An 18,661-nucleotide genomic window follows, 5' to 3' on the forward strand; every position below is an offset into this window, starting at 1 on the left:
AATCTACCACCAGACGACTGTCCTTCTTCACATTATGCCTCTGCCAAATCTCTTCACGTTTACGTCGATGCACCTGACGTAGCCGATACCGACTCCGTGGAAGATTTACGTAAAAAATCAGACGTAGCTTCGACGTCACAACCAGATCAGTCAGAAGAATCTACTACTACTATATCTCGTATAATGAGCCCATTTGTGGAATATTTTCAGCGATCGTTCTCACGAGAAGACAACGTTACAAATGTTTTGGATATTGACGTGGAAAAATCTATCAAACAACCTAGGTCAGTGGTAAACACGTCTACATCATGGCACGAAAATCCTGCATTTGATGATAACGAAATAAAGTCAACAGAAAAAACAAACTTAGATGACAAAAATTGTGCTATTATGTGACGAGGTTCACACCTATTTTTTCAAGAGTACGCAAACAAAGTATAGAACGACGCCGGAACTAACCGTCCATGCTCACTGTTCAATTAACTAAGAGCAATTTACTTTCATTGCCATTTGGCGTTGATATATTCTTTTAAATTATTTGAAATTTTGATACTTTCCAAATGTAGTAAGGAGGTTATGCCAATGAACGCAATAGAAGATTACCAACCAAAAATAATAAATACCATTCTTAGATCTCCCCAGAGTTTTAGTTTTACCCCCTAATAAATCGAGATAGCATTTGAGTGAAGTTTTCATTGCTTACAAGCAAATGAAGTTTATAGGATAATATTAGTAAATCCCGAGAATATAAAATGTTCAATTTGAAAAACAATGCCGATTGGCCTGCTACAATGTTGAATATCAACTTGGAAGTTTTGATTTAGCGCACCAAATCACCGTATATGTACTTGCCCTATATATACATGTAGTTAATTTTTCAGTCATGCGCCTGCCGGGCTATTGGTAAGATAACTTCACCGCATTCTCTTCTAATAGTTTTCAGAATATCTCGTTGAGTATGATATTTCTAGCTCACTTTATGTTGTTAATTAGTTCCATATTATATTGCAACTTTGCCGCTGATTTTGCCTTATTATTCTTTTATAATTAGTATTTATATCTCTACATCATAGTAACGAATACAGTACCAAAATGCATTGCAAAAAATACTTGGAAAATATATTTTTGAAGTTTCTTCAATCACTGATTAACTTAAACGTTCTTTTTTGTTGCTGTTGGTAATAATGTGTGTTCGTTCTAACTTATTGAGGTGGGATTTAATTGCCTCGTTTTGCGAAGCTCGTAAACGCCCGGAAAAATACACGACGTTAACAAAACAAGTAATTCAAATTGCTTTTCTAATGACCCTCATCAAATCATTTTTGGACTTGATGTAGGACCCCTATAAAATTGAATTTTACAAAAAAAAAGTGTGACACGATACTAAATTGAAAATCTTGAACAACATAGCAGTGGCTTTTCAAAAAAAATCTTATCGCGAATGTTGTTTATCTTGCTCCGTAATGATCCTATAGACGCCTTTGCTTCTCTATGGCACTGTATCTTACACTATACAACGTAGCCCATCACGCCTTACTTCCTTTTGAGGCAATTGAATCGTTAAATAATGTTAAATTTCTGATTTTACTTTATTGCTTCACTATAGTATTTTTCCCAAGCCTCATTTCTTATATTTCCGAATATGTGTCATTTATGTTGTACGATACAGTACAATGATTCGGTTGTACAGTTGAAGTAAATCGTTTCTTCAGCTAGGCCGTTCACTGTGAAATGTGTTAGTAGTTGGAAGACATACACCGCAAAATTCCTGAGCTGAATGTTGTGTCGTAATTCTGTGTTGTAGATGTATGTTATGCGCATGCACTTCACTGTTATGTTCTTTGGCGTACGGTGAGTTATTTCGTATTGTTATCAGTTTGCACATGCGTGCATGATACAATACTAATTTTTTTCCTCTCTTATTCAGTTACAGAAGAGAGAATTTCTCCTGTTTCGTACGGTGAACTGAGGGAAAGCCACAGTTGTACGTCGTCATTTTTACCACAAGAAGAGCTAGATGTATCGGAAAGACCGTTGACCCGTCGGTCATCGGGTTCTGAAACAGTCGGCCACCGCAAGGCAACAAATGTATATCGTAAACCATATTCTGGACGCGTCGAACCTGACCCAAATCAACACAATTCACAAAAGCATTCTGTGCAGACCGGAAGAATAATTGGAAGCGACCGGTCAGCCTCAACCAGCGCCTTAATCCCACATACGGATCAGAGAATGCATACAAATCGAATGACAACGGGTAGTCGGAGTCGAAATTATATATCCGACGATGCAACAGACCAACAAATATATTACAGCAAGTACCCGGGGCGACACATGCAATATCGGGCGCACAGTCCTGACTTTTATCAGTCAACCACATCGTCTGCGGCCAGTACACCACCGTTCTCACCCCACGATCAGATCAGGCCTAACTCTGCATCTGGATACAGGAGACGATTTTTGCCGGCTACTCCAACTCGTCCATCGAGGATCGTTAGTGTCAAACGAGACGAAGGAAATAGAATTTCGGCATCTGCTTCGGCTGTCATACCATTGTCCAGACTCCACACTAGCAGTCCTCTCACGCACTATCGTTCGGCATCTTACGCGAGTAATAATAACTTATGGAAAGGATATGATGCTGTAAACATGCTGCAAGGTCGACAGCAACCTGAAAGTCAGTATATGGATCAACTCCGTGCTGGTGGTGATTATTACGACTGCGCTTTTGATGATGCTACTGATTATGCCGCATCCAGACCTCTTATATCTCCGCCTGTACCACGGAAGCTACCCGAAGTACACAGCCGATTAAGCCCTAGACAATCCGGTATATGCAGACGAAACACCGCACCTAGTCGTGAAAGACCACAGGTAGAAATTAGAAACGTTTTCAATGATGAAAATCTTTCTCACATTACAAGTGCGCAGTCCCATAGCAACATAGGATTTTACGAATATCCACAACAAGAAGATGATAACGCCTGGAATCAGAGAGAATTTCCCTCCTCAGCGTTGCGGAATTACGGCCGACACGAAAATAACGCTAACAGCGATGAAGAATTGCACAGAACGGCGAACCGACGACGAGTCACATCAGTGCGTCGAACTCTCCCGACTTCAGAGCATACGCAGTCTTCTTCAAGACCATCAAGTGGCCGTAAGACGTCTGTTCCGGAAGGAATCGTCTACGCAAATTTAAACGCAAGTCGCTTTCAGACCAGTAACGAAGATGAAGTTGACGCAATATTTAGAAGCGAAACATTGCGGGCTGCAGGAACTCGTACTCTGCCACAAGTTTCACCACGAAAGCCAATAAAACATGACATAACAGACTCAGAATGCAATAATGCCGACGAGGATGTCAAAATCCCGCTTTTGTCGGGGACTGAAACCACGCCTCGCCGTCACAGACGAGCAGGGAAGCAACTGCAAGGCGGATCACGCACCGAAGTGACGCACCGATCCTGGGAAGATAATCTTCAAGATAGAGGATATGGCGATGATCAGATTGGTACAAACAAAAATGCCAATGAACTCAACAGTCACCGTTACGGCAATACAAGCAAAAATGAAGATTTTGTCTTGAATAATTTAAATAACAACAACTGTAAAAAAGACACCAATGCACGAAAATTAAACGGGTGTGCATTTGGTATAAACGATGCCACAAAGCACAATGAGACTGGTAATTCCGGTATAGCATGCTTATATAATCAAGAAGATGGATCTACATATTATCAAGGGACCGGAGAAGGAGGTTCTACGCCGTCATTAGATGGCGTTGCAAAATTTGATGCCTCCAAATACAAGCGAGACATTTTCAAGTCGAGGACTTTCAGTTCGACCAAGCATAGGCGAAGTAGCTCTTCATCAAGCGGACATATTGAAGACTCTAATTGTAGAATAAAAACACCCAAGTCGGCTCGTGAACTAAAAGCAACGGGCCCGAACTATGAATCCGCCAGCCTTTTATCATTAGAAAAGTGTGTTGTGCATAAAAATGACAAAACTGATGCACGCAGCACAACTGACTCGCAAAGCAATCGTTCTTCGGTATCGCCAAGAACAAACAATACATGGTGTTGATGCTTGCACTCATAAACTAAAAAGTTTAATTAAGGAAAGTGTAATATTTCCATTCGCCCACCGACTTTGAAATATTCGCGTCATCTTTCGTTCTGGGTATTTTTCAAAATCATAGCTCCCATACGAAACAAATATTGCATGAATTTTTGCCTTTTCTAACAACTTGTTTTTTTACATTATAAATATGACAAAAATTATTGAATACAACCGCATGATGAAACAACGTTTTCTTTCTTTCGTGTATTTTGTACAACTTGCTCTTTATTATATTCTAATTAACGATTTTGGTTTGATTTGATGGCTGTCATCTGCATATTGCAAAAATACCGTCATCACGTGTAGTAGCAGTCTGAACAGTAATTATCGTCAATGAATATCACAACGAAGAAAATAAATCAAAGTTTATTTAACTCCGGCGGTCTTTGTTTCTTAGTGACTTTTTCTTGATTTCTATTTTATTATCTGTCTCAAATGTTTTAACCACTCGGTTAAGTATTTAATTAAATAATGATGTACCGAATTGTATATAGTGTGCTTGCTACAATGACTAGGTGTTTATAATACTAAGAATAATTGGAATAATCCCAAGACAGTGCTTACTTGAAAATCAGAGTAGTCCCTTTAGCTGGACTGTCCAGAGCTTACGCTGACACTCAAATGTCAACAATCAAATACAAATCTTCCAAATTTGATGTCTTCTTGAGAAGGATAGTTCATTGATTAGGATTTGAAATGGTTTAAAACAAATTTAACAACTATTTCATACACGAACATACAGCAGATGGAAAAGTATTTTATTAAATGAATAAAAGAATAATTCTCAAATTTATTGATGCAAAGACCTGACGACTACATCAAAGAGCCCGACTTCAATTTACATCAACGTGTTTACAATGACGAATAGGCTATTTATTGTTCAAGTGAAGTCAATTTTACTGATCCATTTATTTGGTCCATGTGACGTCAAATTTCGCTGGTGAGACATTCTCATCTGTACTTAACATAGAAACTGAAATAAGTGACAAACTCTGCATTTTAGTCAAAAAAGAGGTGAATGAGAGTATCGTCAGATTGGTGGAAGTCGGTTGGAAGTATCTTATTGGTAAAAAAAATTTCAACACCTATTTCCAAATGTAATTAACGTGCGAGGTAATTACATGGTACATGCGAATCCAAATTAACTCAGGGAGACATTCATTTTAGTGCATGGTATATATAGAAATTCTCAATACATGTTGTTCTTCAGTCTAGAGATAGCATTTTAAAATTTTAATTCGAGGTTAGACAACATCCGTTACTTAATCAAAGAATTCACTTGATTTCACGACAATATGGGGCAAAATTGCTCACGGTTCTTTTTCAAGATCCGATGATCGTTTTTCTCAATATGCATCTATATAGTTGCAATGATTTAGTTAAACTATGACAAATGAAGCTGGCGGAGTAATTTTTCCCAATAACAACTGTTCCAATCCGGGCCAATAAAGTATTTGAATGATTACTTCTTCAAATCTGATTGTTTCCGTGACGTAATTGTAATATTGGAAACAAAGTGGATCCACAAGCGTACTAAACCTACTAGTCCAAAATCGGAAAAAAATATCAAATACGATTTTAGTTTACGTTTGTTGTCCGCTATGCAAACTCTTTCCTGCCAACGAAACGTTGCATAGTTGTGCCTTTTTTCATATATATATATATATATATATATATATATATATGTAATAGAGGACTGTATTCTTCTGAACTTTCGCAACTTTTTTCCTCCAAAAATGAGATATATATATATAAAGGAAATGTTAGTAATTTGGGTGGTGATATGCAACGACATGATTCATATATATATCACATTCTCAATGTTGATAGAAGATCAATTCCAAGATACTGATAAACGACGACAGATGAAATCAATTTTAATGTTCTTTGCAACGAATTTTCATCGTTGTGTGGTCCAAAGCCGTGGAATCTCCCTTCCATGTATACCAAATAATCCTGGACCATGTCCCAGTAGATCTTCCCCATACAGCGTTAGGTGAAGCACGAAAACAGTTTTTGAACCACCATCCACCATGAGTACCGGCACAATTAGATCCACTCCTACGTGTATGAAATAGAACCGATTAGTATGGTTTTTATGACATGATAAAATTGTTTGTTATTGTGAGTGTAGTCAAATCATAGTGTGTTTTTATAAAGACTTGTATTTTGGTAGATGCACTTTTTTTCGGTAGTTTTGTTTTAAAAATTATTTTTCGTATTAAAAGCCAAACGGGAATAGTAGTGCTTTAACATAGGCCTACTTTGCCGATAGCCCGTTCAGTCTATAAAGCCCCAATGTTTAAAACCTCACATATCGTTATCACGATCTTTTGTTGTAAACACCATTCCATCATGAAACGACATACTGTCGCCAGCAGTTCCATTGTATCCTGAAATTGATAGTCGATATTTCTTTTCCTCGTCATCAATTACGAATGTGCTAAAATATGAGATTGGATAATATTGTGTTAAATGTGATTGTTTAACCTGAAAACCCTCAAATCCCAAACAAATTTAATAGAATATTTTCTCAGTAATGTATATTTAGATTAAAACACTCGTCTAACCCTGCAAAACGAACAACAATAAAGAATTTATTGCCCGAAACGGTAAATTGAAATAGAGACCTATTCAATGTTCTGGGTTCACTAGCTTATAGTTATACTAATAAGGTGCCTGTTGATCATTGATTACATTAGAATCTCTGTTGGCGATAAACGGCTCATACAAATTATTTTAGATGATGCTTAATGTGACATTTTTTTAACTTTTTCCTTAAAATATTCAATTCGAAATATGCCGTTGACACGGTTATATATATACCGTCGACGTAAGACATTTTAGCCCATTGCATGCTTGATACTGCGCAAACTGCATTAGAATGAATTCCAGACATTCATAAAAGCATGCAGATCGCGTGTACGCACTGAACTGTCGGAAAGTTTTTATCGACTATCAAGTCAACTTTGTTAAACTCTCCAGTCTACACCAGTGGTTCTCAAACTTATTTGTATTGCGACGCCCTTCCACAAAACAGGCTCAAGTTGCGACAGGCTCAAGTCCCCGTGAAAAACGACTTATACAATTTAATAAAAGTCCTCTTTGGCAATGACGAAACGTAACGAAAGTCATTGAAATTGCATATAATTTAGGGTATGAGTATATTTCCTTCTTTTATATAAATGTCACTGAATCTTGGGGTGAATTGTGAAAGATCCGCACGCATTTTTCTTTTAACATTTTACACTAGATCGATATTTCGTCTTAATTGCGGCTATAGTAGAAATAGCCTGCTGCTTCACTTAAATACGAAGTCGCAAAGAGGATAAGAGTGCGGAACGCTTTTCTAACCAATGAAAGATAATCTTCATCTAAGCTCTAAGGAATTTCGCAAAAAAAAAAATAGGCGACGCCCTAGCAAAATTGAAATAACGCACTTGTGCGTCGCGACGCCCACTTTGAGAACCACGGGTCTACACAAAACGAAGCCAACCAAGCGTGGCCGGAATCAAAACTTTAATTGGTGATCTTTCATAGTGTGAACTAGGCATGGAGTTATACCTGTACTCAGCATAAGCTTGTTCACGTTCAAACGATTCCAATTCAATTCGTAGTTGACAGTCTCTACCTCTCATCACTTTATGAATTGTGTGAAGTCCTGAAAATGAGGATTTAAAAACACAAGCCATTTGAGATCGAAAATTCTATGATAAATTGACGGAAATAGCATTCTTCAACAAGAATTCATTTTCCCACTTATCCTATATTACGCTGCTCAAATTAAAGACATATTCATAATGAATTTCTAAAGTAAGTCAGATAAGTCATAATAAAATTGTCTACTGAGTATACAATTTTTACCGAACCAAAACTCCCCATCCAAGCTGCCAAATCCGTCCTTGTATTCGTTCCAATTTCTTTCAAAATTAACTGATCCATCTCGACGATGTTGAATAATCTGTAAAATTAATTTCAGTCAAGTACCAGACAATGAGTAATAAAGAAAATTTTATGCGATGGTTTTGAAATAGCACTCCTAGGTCGGTTTGGGAATGATTTAATTTTTAATCACATTATTCGAAGAAGATATTGCTGAATATCGAAGGAACAAGAGTCGATTTTTCAATCAGGTCGTTGGTTAATATAATGAGGTAGTTTTATTTTTTAAAAACTGATTGGTTTGGACAGTGGTGATCAATATGTTTGACGCGTAATCAATCGCTAACGCGGTTGTTATAGCGTATAGGGTGATTGAAAGGTAACTCCCTATTTTGAAAAAACTATAGTTTATTTTTAAAATATAATTTCTACAATTAATGAATATGAGAAGGAAGTATAATGCATGGGCTTATTGAAAAGTAACTCCCTATTTTAAAAAAACTATAGTTTATTTTTAAAATATAATTTCTACAATTAATGAATATGAGAAGGAAGTATAATGCATGGGCTTTTATTTAAAATTCAATATGGGCGCCTTTATTTGCCACCAGCTTCTCAAGTCGACCAGGAATCGCATCAACTGATTTCGCAAGAAACTCTTGCGGGATGGAAGTCATAACTTCACGTATTCGCCCCTCAAGTTCTTCCAAATTTCTTGGTTTGGTTGAGTAGACTTCCTCTTTCAGCCAACCCCAGAGAAAAAAGTCGCAGGGTGTTAAGTCAGGACTTCTGGCAGGCCATTCGTGCGAACCGCGACGACCCATCCATCTTCCAGGAAATTGAGCATTTAGCCATTCACGAACAACAATAGCAAAGTGTGGAGGAGCTCCATCTTGCATGAAAATCAAATCTTCAATATTTTCCCAAGCACTGATAACTGGCCAAATTTCATCTTTCAACATAGCGAGGTACCTTTCGGCATTCATGGTATCGCGAAGAATGAAGGGACCCACAATCCTATCAAAAGTAATTCCACACCATACCGTTACTTTGGATCGATTTTGCATTTTTTCACAGGTAACACGAGGATCTTCTTCCGCCCAGTAGTGGCAGTTATGACGGTTCACAAATCCACCTATGTGGAATACAGCTTCATCACTCCATAGAATATTTTTAAAAAGGTTGGGCCAATCTCTAAACCAAGCCAACATTATTTCACCAAACTCCATACGAATGTCAAAGTCTTCTGCAGAGAGTGCTTGACAGTAATGCGGCTTCCAAGCACGCCATTTAAGCTCGTTTTTTAGCACATTACGTACACAATAAAGGAGAGCCCACTTTCTCTTGTTGCTTGACGAATTGACTTATGTGGGCTACGGGTAAACATTTCTTTAACAACTTGCACTACCTCAGGATCTCTGGATTTGGAAGGACGACCGCTTCTTTGAGTATCAGCCACAGATCCTGTGGTCATAAGTTTTTTATGACAATTCTTGATCGTCTTCGGGTCAATTTGGGCATGTTTTCCCTTAATAGTTCTCCACCATCTTTGCACTTGAACAATGCATCCCCAAACTTCATAACGCGCGGCTATCTGGGCACGTTTCTGTAGAGTAAGACGTCCAGCCATTTTTGTAGGGTTTTGAAATAAAATAAATTTGAAAAGATTGAAATTGAACAATATTTAAACAAATCTGAAAGGAAAACAAGAACATAAATTAAATTGCCATATATTAAGTAATATATACACATAAATTTAGAAACATGAAACATGATATAGCATTTGAATAAATTGTATTTATTTTAAAATAGGGAGTTACTTTTCAATCACCCTGGTATATCAAAATCAAAAATTTTTTGGTTTTGCATTGCAAAGCAATCTTTTTACATGATATGACTAACGTAATGAGAGTTAACACTTATGATGGGACATGTCCAATTGTTATGCAAATATTTAAATATATTGTCCTGCCATGGAGCATACCGACAGTATACAATATATATATATTGTCCACAAAACAATATTACCATCCAGCCTTTACCATCGCACACAAACCCTTTCCCGTGGACTAAATGTATTCCAGCTACAGTAGATTCTTTGCAAAAATCAACTCCGCTCATTGATACCATACTTGTCCGTAATTCTGCATTGAAATAAAAAAAACTTTATTACATATACAAATAGCGTGTTGCGGTATATTGGGAACTTTAGCACGTCAATGATTTTAATCCCATTGTGTTGAAGTCACAAGAACAATTTTGCAAGCTTTATTCACAATTTGAAATACTACGTTCACATAATTTCGATGAGACAATTACATTAAAGGATTAAGTAATACTCATTTAGTTTCCACCACAAAGTGTTGGTCTCACAGAAAGAGTATAAAAAAGTCCGAGATACCACCATCATGAGACCGATATATTTTGATTGCGAGTCTGGCCAATTGGCAATGACGATTGTACAACTACAATCACGATAAAGCTATGTTCGTAAAATTAGGGTTTAGAAGAATTGCTCATAATAACTCATGCGTACCTTGTACTTTCATGTCAATGGTACGTTCTGCAACTTGCGGATCGGCATTTGCACCTCGAATCCCCGGCACGCCCCTGTCTCCTTTTTGACCCTTCTGGCCATCGCTGCCCTTAGGACCGCTCTTCCCAGGTGGCCCCGCCTCTCTTCTGTATTGTCCCTGATTTTCTCTGACCAAGGTAGTGGACACTTCTTGGTCACCGCAAACTGGTATAGTAACATATCTGCAGTTTTCTACGTCGTGACAGATCACGTTGTGGAGAAAAATTGTACAAACTAACGGTACTACATGTGTGTAACTAAACAGCGCCATATTTAACGCTGTAAACTGAACCTTTGCGATTTATATAAACATAGACTTATCTGACACTATGTAGATGCAAAATGAATTGGGACACACATCCACGCGCAATAAATACGCAACGCCTGTCAGTAAGTGCGATGCTGATCCATTTCTCGACTGCCCCCAAGTGGTGATTTTGAAATCTTTTTGCCTGTAATTGGTTTATAGATGACGTCATATGTAAAAAGATCCTTTTCAATTCCCAAACACTAAACCGGAAATCGGGAACACCATTGAAATCCTTCAATATCCTTTACATAGTGATTCAATGACGTATTCGAAAATGCCCTCGTCACTGCGACGTATTACGTTGAAAGCTTGGGAGTCATCTTACGTTGAGAATGGCCCAGCAGCAAATACGAAACGGTAGGTAAATAATGAATATTGAGCACAGCATTGAGTAGAAGTATAAAAAAATAGGTTTGTAGGTCCCATAACTTAAATGATTTTCGTTCTAACAATGTAATTATTAAAATAGTCAGTTTGAGATAGATTGATTAAAAGCTAATAATAAAATTCAAGAACTATGTTACAGTTTTTTTTAATTTTTCATATTCATGTAGCCTGGTGCGTAGGATGTGGTAAATTAAGTACGTTATTTTTCTTGTTAATTCGATATTTGCTTCTGTAACTTCTGAACAATTAGGTCCAAGCAAAATCAAACTATATTCTCCCCACATGGTGAGTATTTCGTAACAATTTTGAATTTGATCAAATTTTCTTTTCAAAATTACAACCATTTTGAATTGATTTTTTGTAGGAACATATGATTTATTAGACAATAAATGTATACTTTCAAATAATACAAATGAAACATGGCCTTCAAAGAAATGAAACGTTTTCTCTTGTTGGCAATTTATTGCTCAGTGTTAATACAAATTGATGGATACAATATTGAAACGCATTCCGATACATTGAAATCGTTTGTGCATCAAATTCGTGAAGACGATGTGGTTTCGGAAATAGGTGATAAGCGATTTTTTGGATATACGTTTGAAACCGGGAGAATCAACATTGAAGAACAGGATATAGTGTCGTAAGTATATTAATTTATTTGAAAAAATAGCCACCGTTTTTTTAAAAATTCTTGATCTGTTACTTTTTTGTCACGGCTCAAAATTTGGGCATATAATTTTCGTATGTGTAGTCAACTTCGGTCCAACAACCCGCAGCGATTATGTGCCCCGGTTTTGTCTGATATGACTTGGTTCACAACATTATATATGAGGTATTTATACCATACCAGTGTGCAACGACCATGTAATAATCTGTCACACATTAGATCGCTAAAGCCATTGTAGCCTGTTACACATTCATTTTCACTTACCTTCGCTATCAGCCGATGATGGGTAAGGATCTAGCAATTTTAGAAGAACTGTAAACATTCTTATTCGATGGCGGATTTGGGATTTGAGCCCAAAATTCTCAATCTGTGAAGACAGTCTAGATATGCCTAACGCTCTAACCATTCGGGCTTCGTGCCCATGTACACGCCCAACTGCTTGATATCATGTGACGAAATTAGGTTCCAGGAAGTAACTCATTCAAGTTGTACCCAATGTAAATAGGAAGATTATCCGCTTTGCAATTCTTGAGTAATATAAGATATCTTTATTTTCTCATTTTTTTTTGTTCGTCAAAACTGGTTAGCAATCCGACTGTAGATTACCCATACAGCGAAAAGATGGCATATATGTTTCAGTTTTCCATTGTCAATATTTGTAACTGGCAAGATAATTTTTTTTTATAAATGCTAGTTCTTGTATAACTATACTATACGCATCTCCACTTTTACTATTTTATAAATTATTGAATTATAGTATGATGATTGCAGCCCCATTAGAACATGTGTTAGCAGACACAACAACAGAGGAGCCTGACGGGAATGGCGAAGCAATACCGGTGCTAAAAGCAGCAGTCACTTACACCAAATCTACAGGAGTTTTATATAACTGTGGTGAGATTGTTGATTTTTAATAACAAAAATATGCCTGCAATGTTATATTTATCATGAACAAATAAATAAACCGGCTTAGTAGTGCTCCAGCGGAAATCCGAATACGTTTCTTAAATCTACTCCTAATCTCTAACTATCTCTAACTATATATATATGAAAGTTTTAAACCAGTGCCATTCAACCATTTTTACCCAAGATCCGAACTTCAAATTACCGGGGTCCGGTCTTTCCTGAAATTATATTTCGACATCCTCAAGCGCGCGCTTCCTCGGCCGTCTAATGATTATTCACTAACCAAGATTATTGCGCTATTCGCATTGTCCATTATGCCGTTACAGTTCGTTCCATACATAGTCAGGTGCAAATAATAAAATAACATTTAAAACTATAAAAATCGTTTAACAAGAAGAAACTTTCACATATCAAAAGTGGGGCCAATGATGAAAAAAAAAAATTAGTTGCGATCCGAATCGAATACTCGAAAGTCCGCCTGTTGAGTAGCCCTGCTCTAAACTAAACCTACCAATCTAACTTTTAATATAGATGCGCTTTTTTTTTATTTTCTTTTCTTTCACACATAAGGACTTTCATACCTCCATCGCTGGTCCATCGTTGACTACGTCTAATTTCCAGATATTTTTGCAGATATATATAGCACAACACCGGAAAATAGAAAATCAAATTTCATAATTTATTTTGCAAAAATGAAGGAAATTTATTTAACACTTACACTTCTGTTTGTGCATGATTGTACCTAAACGTTTCAAAAATCTAGCACGCTTTGCACAAAAGTTATGTTCACCGTAGAACATGAATGGCGATCCAATGACCCGCGGGTCACAAAAATGACCTACTAAGTTTTTTCGGTGACCCACCAAGTCACGAATTCATGCAAAAACGTAGAGACATTTCTGCGATAAAATTTAATAATAATAACTGCTTCAATTCAATAATCTAACTATAACAAATACTATAATATGTCAATATGATACAGTAACAACGTTTATGAAATAACGATATATACAATTCATCTGTTCATTTCTCGCAACTTGTTTATAACAGAGGTTTTCTTTCAAGAGATGTATAAACCGAAGGCCCGCAGAGTGTTATCGGAGTTATAGTTTAGAAAACAAAATAATTTTGACTAAAATTAACGACAGCAGAAGTCTGAAATAACAAGGTAGGATGGTAGTGACATAGAAAGCCGAGCGAAATATATAATTCAATCGGAGTGGATTCACCAAATATGCTAAAAAGCGCTCAAAATTGAACGAAAAAAAAACATGGCAAGATTTTTCAAGCAAAACTCAAAACAACAAGTGGCTTAAAATATTTCATACGGAAACGTCGTCAATAGGTAGAATCGACTCGCGTCCTTGGCCCATTACTCGGATTTGCCAAATCCTCGACCCCATCCCTAGTATGCGTGTGAGTCCTTGTTTTCGCACATTATTTCATAACTCCCCAGTCATGATATAAAAGCTGCATGTGCGTAGCATAAAATTATAAAATGCTAACCAAGGAGTAAAAGACTTGCGGGGAAGATGCAACAGAAGGCTTTATCAATGATGCAAACTTTGATTACATCAACCACAATCTTGTTTTCCACAAGGAAAATCAAATTTCTGACCCATTCATTAATAAGGATCCGCAATCCTAAGGTAAAGTATTATGTTTCAAATAACTTGTTTTTTTGGTAATCCTGTACCTATTCTTTTCGTCAGGTATGATGGTGAATAATTTTCAAAATATGTCTACATCTATAAAGGTTCTGAACTGTAGCAATAAGCAACCGTTTCAACGATCATTGTCAGGATTTGATCTTGCTGATAATGATACACTTGGAATATCGATGACTTCGGATAGTAGCAAATCAGCAAAAATTACATCAGACATGCCTAAGGACCGAATGGTGGTTAGTAAAAAGTCACTCATGTTATCTGTCAATATATCCAAGGATTATAATTGCCTCTATGTAAATTATCATTTTCCAGTCTTCTTTTCTGTTTAAATTTAATTTTTGTTTCAGGCTTGTGCCCACCTTCGGGCTCACAACTGCGGTGAATCATACAAAGCTGAAGGTACATGTTATGTTTCAAACGTGGAACCTGGACGTGGGGATGGACGATATTCTGTCGAATGGAATGAAAAAACACCATGCAGACAAAGTCAAGTCTATTCTTCTGATTATTTTTATAGTTTTCAAAATGCATTAGTTATTATTTTGTGGGCTAGCCCACGCAGAAGTTACTAGCAAAAGATTACATGAAAATGGAGAGCTTCAATCACCATATGAAGTGTTCTATACAAGCTTGTGCCCTAGGGGCTACCTTTATTGAAAGAACTATAATCTTTTTTTTTTAAGTTAGACAAAAGCGCTTTCTACTTAAGCCATCAAACTCACGTACTATTTATTTTATGCAGGCTGTTTTGAAAAAAGCATAGACTTGATGTTTCTTGTGGATGGATCTGAATCAATAACGAAAAAAAGATTCGAAACTGTTAAAGATTGGGTCATAGATGTAGCTGCTGGATTTGATATAAGCGAAGAAGTACAAATTGGAGTGGTAAGTTGAAACGTTTGACTTAGACCATGATCACGCAAATTGTCGGATCTTTTGTACAAAGACCCCGCCAAAAAACAGTCCCTCAAATCTCAAAATAAAAAGAATTAGTAACTATCCAGTTGTAAGGTTATGGTGAGGATTGGAAATGCAGATTGCGCTCGAAAGTCATGTATTCAAATCTTTCCTAACCTTAAATCTTAACTGCATACTTACTAGTTTGTTATTTTATTAAAACGTAGCGGAGGTGTTTTTCTCAAATCTCACGTATTCGATTTAATAATGGGGGATTTGTACAAAAGATCCAAATTGTCTTTACCACTAACTTTTACATTTCCGTCCCATGTCGTGTAGCAGTATCGGTAGTGATATCACACATTAATGGAAAAATTGTATGGCGAACGTTGAACTTCGGATTCAAATCGGTATCTCGTGAGTCGTGACACGTATGCAGATGTCTTAACTAGTATTTAACGCTTATACGAATGTTCTCATTCCCTAAATGCTGATTAATTTCTTTATATTAATTTCAATCATAGGTGCAATATTCTCACTGGTGGAGAGATAGGAAGAATCAGAAATGGTTAAGAACCGAAATACCACTCGGTGAACACCATGATCATGCTTCATTTGCAAAGGCTGTTCGAAATATATCGGTGAGTGTTGTAATATATTCTTATACAGCCCGATTAATGTGGATCAGTTTCCCTGGGTCCAATGAAAAACAAGTGCATTTGAAATCAGTAAAGAAATGAGCTAGAATCAAACATACTTATATTGATGAGCAGAGTGAGCTTAGAGCTTTTAATTTACATGCCTTAAAGTATCTTTGTGTATATATAAGGATATAGGATGAGAGGATCTGTCAGAAATCGTCAAGTGCGCGAACATCGATCCTCCAAGAAATTTTATAATATATATATATATAATTTTATGTATTCAAACAACATGTGATACATTATAAAACTACAAAAATTACTTCTTTTAATATAGTTGTGGTAACAGTGTATGGCTTACATGAAGAAGTGATTATTTGAACATTCTGATATGATTTATGAACTGTATTTTTTTTAGATAATAATAAAAATTAACGCAATTATTATGACCTGTTAATCCTTGAAAAATTATTATATATATAAAACTATTAAAATATACCCAAAAATGAATGTCAAATGAACACAACATGACACTACTCAAGATAAAACTATTGCCTAAATCAGTTTTTCCCAACCTATGGGTCGCGGACAAAACTGGGTCACCTGAAAATATCCCTGGGTCGCTTGTTTTTAAAACTGGGACTTAAAAGTTATTGAATCTAATTTCTAATAAATTGCTCGTTTTGTGCTTGTTATTGATGTGTTGCTCAGTAGTACCATATGTGGGAACCATCGCAGCATATAAAACTAGGCATCTATTTTGCTGAAGTAAAGCACGACACGTTTTCGCTCGCTGATGGCAGTCAAGCGCAGCATTCTCACTTTGAAGTAATTCCGAAGAAATGAATGTTATGTAAAATAATTGTTTTGTTTTTAAAATTGGGCATAACAGCACTACAAGCCGTTTAATATTTGAGCATATCTTTGAGTCGCAAGATTTTTCAAATTGTATCTTTTTAAAAGTTTGGGTCGGTTAAAAAAAGGTTGGAAACCACTGGCCCAAATGACAATAGAGTGAGCCCGTGAAACGCACAAAAATCCCAATATCTCCACTTTAGAACAAAATTACAATAAACTTTTATTCTCACAAAAAACGTTGTGAAGCGGTAGTTAGATTATACCGAAGAAAACATACTTTTTGTTCACCTAATGCTAAGTTTTCGTTTTTAAGAACAGAAAGTTACACCATAAACGTTAATGCTGTCGAATACATGCCTTCGAATTTCTTACTGGCGTCTAATAAAGTGAATCTGCTTACAGTTATTTTACCAATTTCTCTTTGTTAGTATCATGTTCATTTTTAAGTATCATGGCTTTACAACATACACTGCGCATGCAATCGAAAAAACTGTTCGGGACGATTTCAATGGACTAAGAAGCCGATATCCACAAGCAAGAAGAGTTATGATTCTTCTCACTGATGGGAACTCTACAGATAAAGAGTAAAAACGATAAAATTATTGTTCAATTAATTACGCTGTGAAGTCGGTAAATGCTAATAATGGCTTTTTCCGTTAATGAATATTTCAGGAGTTTGCCTTCAGCAGTCAGGTATGCAGAATCAGAAGGTGTGACGTCATTTGCTGTCGGGGTTAAAGGTTACGTGCTAGGCGAACTGGAACTCATTGCCGGAGCGCGGGAAAGAGTAATCACCGTAGATGATTTTGATCAACTTTTGGGAATCGTATCAAGAATTCAGCAGGGAATACAAGTTATGGAAGGTAGGAAAAATATTCTATCGTAAAAGTTATGTTTCCCAATTCGGTTTTGTCACATTTGGTTTTTTTTTCAACTAAACCAATATACAAATACCAGCTATGGATTCTGCTTTAAGTGCGTTCATATCATGCTCAAACTGTGGAAAGTGGAAAATTGAACATTACTTCGTTATATTGTAACAAAACAAGTAATTTTAACAAAATTACAACTAATTTCATATCAGTTTCTTAGGTTGGTAGCTATCACTTGATTGGGGAATCCATTTTGATATTTCTACTTCGGTAGCCTAATTCATGTTGGACTGCCGGTACAATCCAAAATTCGGCTCGTGTCTTTTTATAATTATTGGTAATAGATGCTTTTCCATTATTTTTATACAGGAAATACCAACAGCAACATTACAAATGATTTGATGCAATGCCAGGCAGGAATTTCATCCGACCTCTCTCTTGTAAGTATTCAAGCCAACAAGGCATCACTGGGCAGTAATTTCCCTATTCCCTAAATTGGGAAACATCCTTCTTAAATGAAAAGATAGGGAGCATGCTGCCACTGGGCCTCGTTTAAAACATTGGCACAAATACCTCATAATATCATAAAAACACTAGGGCATAAAATATTGTTTTTTGTTTAATTAAATCACAAATATGTATAAAAAACATAAACCTCTTGTATGTTATATTCTCTTTGCCCTGTGATTAGTTATAGAGAATGGGTGAGATTTTGAGAGTCGAGAATGGTCTGTCTGTGCCAATGTCAGAATTTTTTTTTATATGAAGCAAGACTTGTTTTAAAATAGAAATATCAATAACTGACAAATACCAGTATATCGACATGTACCGGTATTCTGATATTGATAAATGCTGCTTCTTCAACATAACG

The 18,661-nt window shown here is 36.3% G+C and overlaps 3 protein-coding genes across 7 annotated transcripts in view; 2 read left to right on the forward strand and 1 right to left on the reverse strand.

The window, feature by feature from the left end:
• The window catches only part of LOC120344323 (voltage-dependent P/Q-type calcium channel subunit alpha-1A-like), an 83,328-nt gene extending 78,697 nt beyond the window's left edge, over positions 1 to 4,631 (forward strand). For all 5 annotated transcript variants that reach the window (XM_078113110.1, XM_078113112.1, XM_078113108.1 and 2 more), the window contains one exon: positions 1,928 to 4,631. In XM_078113110.1, the coding sequence (XP_077969236.1) occupies positions 1,928 to 4,089 (2,162 nt within the window). In that variant the 3' untranslated portion in view covers positions 4,090 to 4,631. The remainder of the gene's footprint in view (positions 1 to 1,927) is intronic.
• Positions 4,632 to 5,779: 1,148 nt separating this feature from the next.
• On the reverse strand, positions 5,780 to 10,979 carry LOC120344381 (fibrinogen C domain-containing protein 1-like). The gene is made up of 6 exons (XM_078113116.1): positions 10,544 to 10,979; positions 10,036 to 10,151; positions 7,990 to 8,086; positions 7,690 to 7,786; positions 6,440 to 6,568; positions 5,780 to 6,186 (listed from the first exon to the last, which is right to left on the reverse strand). Exons 1-6 carry the CDS (start codon positions 10,851 to 10,853, stop codon positions 6,003 to 6,005), a joined length of 933 nt encoding a protein of 310 aa, XP_077969242.1. The 5' UTR covers positions 10,854 to 10,979; the 3' UTR covers positions 5,780 to 6,002.
• A 656-nt stretch (positions 10,980 to 11,635) lies between these two features.
• On the forward strand, positions 11,636 to 18,338 carry LOC120344357 (integrin alpha-11-like). The gene is made up of 9 exons (XM_039413546.2): positions 11,636 to 11,919; positions 12,704 to 12,840; positions 14,565 to 14,755; positions 14,870 to 15,008; positions 15,265 to 15,407; positions 15,944 to 16,060; positions 17,366 to 17,502; positions 17,591 to 17,781; positions 18,160 to 18,338. Exons 1-9 carry the CDS (start codon positions 11,699 to 11,701, stop codon positions 18,282 to 18,284), a joined length of 1,401 nt encoding a protein of 466 aa, XP_039269480.2. The 5' UTR covers positions 11,636 to 11,698; the 3' UTR covers positions 18,285 to 18,338.
• The last annotated feature ends 323 nt before the right edge of the window (positions 18,339 to 18,661 follow it).

This window comes from Styela clava, chromosome 5 (genome assembly GCF_964204865.1).
Source record: "Styela clava chromosome 5, kaStyClav1.hap1.2, whole genome shotgun sequence".
NCBI classification, from domain to species: domain Eukaryota; kingdom Metazoa; phylum Chordata; class Ascidiacea; order Stolidobranchia; family Styelidae; genus Styela; species Styela clava.